The sequence below is a fragment of the Acanthochromis polyacanthus genome, chromosome 3 (assembly GCF_021347895.1).
Source record: "Acanthochromis polyacanthus isolate Apoly-LR-REF ecotype Palm Island chromosome 3, KAUST_Apoly_ChrSc, whole genome shotgun sequence".
In the NCBI taxonomy this organism is placed as follows: Eukaryota; Metazoa; Chordata; class Actinopteri; family Pomacentridae; genus Acanthochromis; species Acanthochromis polyacanthus.
In genome coordinates this window covers 35,739,449-35,744,459 of record NC_067115.1, presented here as the reverse complement: position 1 = coordinate 35,744,459, position 5,011 = coordinate 35,739,449, and the positions used below count along the sequence as shown (strand labels likewise).

At 35.9% G+C, this 5,011-nt stretch overlaps 1 protein-coding gene across 1 annotated transcript; it reads right to left on the bottom strand.

The window, feature by feature from the left end:
• Positions 1 to 2,129: 2,129 nt before the first annotated feature.
• On the bottom strand, positions 2,130 to 4,811 carry LOC127533326 (uncharacterized). Its single transcript, XM_051945992.1, has 2 exons — positions 4,465 to 4,811; positions 2,130 to 4,320 (listed from the first exon to the last, which is right to left on the bottom strand). Exons 1-2 carry the CDS (start codon positions 4,560 to 4,562, stop codon positions 2,130 to 2,132), a joined length of 2,289 nt encoding a protein of 762 aa, XP_051801952.1. The 5' UTR covers positions 4,563 to 4,811.
• Positions 4,812 to 5,011: the final 200 nt, after the last annotated feature.

Below are 5,011 nucleotides of genomic sequence, written 5' to 3'. Positions count from 1 at the left end.
GATTTAATGGCACTAGATGTACTTATTTGATCAACAATAGCTCTCTGATTACACTGTCAGTCTTGTGAGGACTAATTCAGGAGATCTTTTTTCTATATATTAATCATCTATTCATAATCAGTTGCTTATATGTTTTTTCAGAGAAGTAAAATGTTTCTATACTGTCAGGTCTTAACTGACCAGTGCTTCCAGCTTAGCACATGTGCGTGTATGTTACATAAGTAGGGTCAAACATTTGGCCCGCATGAGTAATTGGGATTCCAGTCTGAAGAGGCTACAACGTAAAGAATGTAGACTTTTTGATATGGTCACAAAGTCTTCCATTGGCTGTACATGTTGAATCATTCAAAACAAGCCAATAGAAGAAGAGTTTTGTTTACTGTCATACTTTTAAAAAACCTTTGTACTATCGGGGATCTGGACAAATTCTTCTTTCCTTCCTGTTGAAATGGATTGAAAAATTACCAACAACCAGCAAAGTGTGTATGTCCTAAGGTCATAGAAGTCATAGTGGTTTTTCCACCACACCCTGTGTTCTTGTTGTCTTGTTGAGTTGTTAAGTATAAATAAATTGTCTGTATTATCGTTTGTAGTACGTTGTGCACATTGCTAGGTTATGTCATCAGTAACACAAGTCACGTTCTTCAACTGTTTCACACAACCAGCCTACATCTGTGCAATTAAATCAAGGTAAATTGTAATGTGTGATGTTTACGATGTCTACGGTGCTTGCTGTGATCACGATATGTTTAGTTGGATGATTTGAAAGAAGCAAATAAGCAAAGCAAACTAAAAGAAACTGTGACAGAGCTTCGTCCAAAAAGTCACCAGTAAGAAGCCCATCATCCTGCGGTTTTGCTGGAAGCATGTTTCAGGGCTTGATGCAGCCAAATGTCTCTCACAGCCACATTCTCTGTGTCTGCGTCAATTCATACAAGCCTGGGGCGGCCCCTACAGCGCTCCTCTGCTTCCACAAAGTAGCCCCTCAATAACTTTGGTCACTGCTGGTGAAGGTGTCCTGCAGCCAAATGACCTGTCAATGCAGAAATTAGTGCATATGTTATATGGCTTCTGTTTGGGTTCCTGTGGGATACAAAATTAGGTCCCTGGGGAAAGTAATGCCTTCCTCTGAAGTGTCTGGTCTTGCAAGCTTAGGAGTTGAAGAGAGAGACGAGGGTCTTTACTGATTAAAAAAAACTTTGCTATATGGGTCAGTGACGTTTTCTGGTTTCAAAACACAAAAAAAATAAAAACAGCAAATAATGTAACTTTTGACTTTTAAACTATGCATCAACATGTCTATTTTATTTTTCATCAATGGCTCCTTTCAAAAAATATCACCAAATTTGTTTTTCTCTGTATTATATGTAACAAATCGCCTGAAATGTCATTTGGTCTAACAGCACTTGTATCTAAAATATTTTTAAATGAATATCAGAAATATTAATTTTTGGATTCTGAAATGCAAATGTTGTTTTATTATTTATAGTTATTACTAAAGCTATTTACAGATTTTGACAATAAATATGATTTACAGATGTTTTTGCGATACATTGTATACTATATATCATCTCTCGCCACTAAAATATATTACAAAAAATGCAAATTTGCTTCAAATAAATTCAAAATGTATGGTATGTTCACTTTTTCCCTTTGCTTTCTCTATGTGGTTCAAATGTACAAATAATTATGAATTTAATCAAAAATAGTTGTGTTTGACTAAATGACATACAGTGTTAGACGAAATGACCAAACTATTATAACAGCAATAAAAGATAACACAAATATTGACCAAGTATTTATTTAAGAATTTATTGATTCAGAACAAGTAAGTTTATCTTTTAACAACTAAAAAATTAAAATGTTTGCAAAATTTTTTGAAATGTATAATTTTTTTTTTAAATAACAATTAACTTTTTTTTTTTTTTTCAAATTCATGTATTCTACACAAGAAAACAAATGCTTAGCTTATATTTTAAATAACTAATGTTCAACAATTCATTTGGAATGATAAAATTAATCTTTGAATATTTAAAAGTTTTTTTTCTCTCTAAAAATTTACATAAACGATTAACAAAGCAACATTTGCCTCTTACACAGTGAACCAGATACTGAACAGGTTATTTTAATCAAACTGAAAGAAACCGATTCCAGTCCTCATCAGATAGCCTGGAGCTTCGACTCGTTAAGGGCTCTGGCTCTGAGATTCTTGCTTTTAGATCTGACCTGAAGTAGAAAATAACGTCAGCCACTTGAGGCCAAACAAAGTTGTTTCTTCTTCCTGATTGCTGCATGCAGGACACTTCGACTTCTTCACCAAGAACTTTCAATACTTGCCCCACAAATGGCTTTCCTTCATATGACACTATGACCATCTTTCCAGCTAAGTCTTCATCACTGTCCTCTTTACTGGAAAAGGAGCTGACTTTCATTTCAAATTCACAGGGCTCACCACACTCACAGACAACTCCATTACGATGGCAAAAACATGACACGTCTCTGAAAGAGATTTTTCCTGGAGTAGTAGCACTTGCAGTCACTTGATGAATTGCCAAAGTGCCTTTCACAACAGGTAATTCTTCTGGCACTGCTTCATCAATTAAGGAGATATCCTCTTCTGATATCCAGAAGAATTCCACATTGGAATCTGACTTCTTCAGAAACTCAAATAAGTCTTTTGGATTTTGGAGATCACCTCCCTGTAGAACAAAGGTGTCTGCCCCTCTTTTAACGGATCCACCAACGCCATCTGGAGCGCCTTTGCCGTGGGACTTTTCTGAGTAGTTCCAGGTGATGTTCTCAATTCCACGCAGAAACGGTAAGGTGCTCATGAGGTAGAAGTTCTTTCTATTACGGTATTGAGTCAATGGTCCATCGCTCATGAAATGTAATGTTTTTATTTTCTTGTTGCTCAGGACCTCATCAAACACAGGCTTCAAGTGTGCCCATACAGCACGCTCATCATGACGTAGGCTATTAGAAATTGTTGCATAGGCCTTTGTATTTTCAGCTGTATAGACCATGCATGTGTGCACGGTTGCCTGTTGCCTACTTCCTCCAAAATGAAACGCCTGAACTTCAACATTCATTTTACATGCATAGTTCTCTGAAAAATCCATGTGGACTACAGCTTCATCATTTTGAAGCGTGTTCTTGAGGAACCTGCATTGCTCTGCCTGGTGTATCCAAATATAGTGATGTTTAGCCAGGGAGTCCAGCTTCTCATTGAAGATTTTTAAGAGATCGCCCCAGGTTCCAGTGAAAGCCTTCTTCACAAAATGGGTGTACGTTTTTCCTTCTGTGGAAACACGCTCCTTGGTCCATTGGTACCATGAAATAGTTTCAGAGTTGTTTGGTACTGCTAACTCTATATCATTGTAACAGCACTTGGCACACTGCCGAAACATACACTTCTTGTTCTTCAGATCACACACAATATGGGACAGGGCATCAGTCATGCTTTTGCTTCCCAAAATGCCATTTTGAAACATTTTCTCGATAAGTAAAGTGAGATTTTCATGGTCATAGCAGGCACAAGTATTGCGATCTCGACTTTTAGGTTCGGTGACATAGAATGGGCGCAGACGAACAAACTGTCTGTATGATAATTTACCAGCTTCTTGACAATATTCTTTGTGAAGTTCTTTCAGTGACTTCACAAGAACTCGACGTTGCTCCTTGACCTTATTCAGAGAAATTGTATCTTTCTTGCCGGGTAAGAGTCGGCTGTTCTCATCACGTGTCAGAAATTCCTTCACACTTTCTCTTTTTCCATAAATCTTTTTTTTGCTTGACTTTTTGTCTTTCTTTGTTTTTTTCTCTTGTTTTTTAATACGCTCCATTTTCTTGCTCAACTGAGCTGTTCTTCTTTTTGCTTTGTAAAGTTTCTTTTTCAGCTCTTGTATTTCCTCTCTAAGTTTCTGTTTTTCTCTATCATGACGAGTCTTCTTTTTCTTTTCTTTCACTGAAACATCTGGTGTAGAGGAGCATTTTGGCTTTTCAAATGACAAAGATGGCTCCTCAGATGGTTGCTGTGTAGAGTTTCGGGATGAATCAGATGATTTAAGACACATATTTGATGGCGTCTGGTGAAGCTGAAAGGACATTTGAGATTGTTCTGGTTGGTCAAGGCAGGGGAGATCTTCTATTGAATCCACTGACTGTAAAGTGAGATTGCAAACAGCTTCTTCCTGTTTTAAACGTTTCCTGTGTTGTCTTTGATTGTGTGCCCATTGTGTCCTTTTGTCTTGAGCTTTTGATGCAGGCAGTTGTGAGATTGGAATGTAATTATTGTGTCCAGCTTGTTTCATCTGTTGATACCTGCAAAATTTGCATATAGTTATTTTATTTATTTTATTGAAGCAGATAATCAAATTTTTACGAAAACGGTTAAAATATTTATCAATTACAAACTACAATGTAGTTTATTTATTTACTGTTGTTTATGAAATTATGTATCAATACCTTTGCCTTCTGTTCTCCAGCATTTTCTCTCTAGCAGCAGGATCTGCATTGATCTTTGCATAGTAACGTGCAAATCGTTCTTTGTTGGATAGAGGCATCTGTTAAAATGTAAAAAAAAAAAAAAAAGGCTTTACTACTTGTCATAGATAACAATTCTTTACATAAGTTAATATTATAAAATATTGTAATTTATACTAACAAAGCACTTTTACTTTAGTAGATTTGTTGCAATTCTAGTTATATTCTACTTCAGTAAGAAAATGGAAGAAGACCTATTCAATATAGGTCTTCTTCCACTATAAACAGCAAAGCTAATGCTAACATAATATGTAGGTTGTACAATATAAATCTCTAAATCAAACTCTTTGGGTCTACCCTAAGAGATAGATTAAGAGACAAAACTTGATATATATATATATATATATATATATATATATATTTTACAGAGTTTCATAGATGTGGCTACAACTGCTATGTGTAGGCTAATGCTAGGTTACATGCTATGCTAATGCCTGAAATAGCTTCAAAAACAAGGATTGTGCTCTGT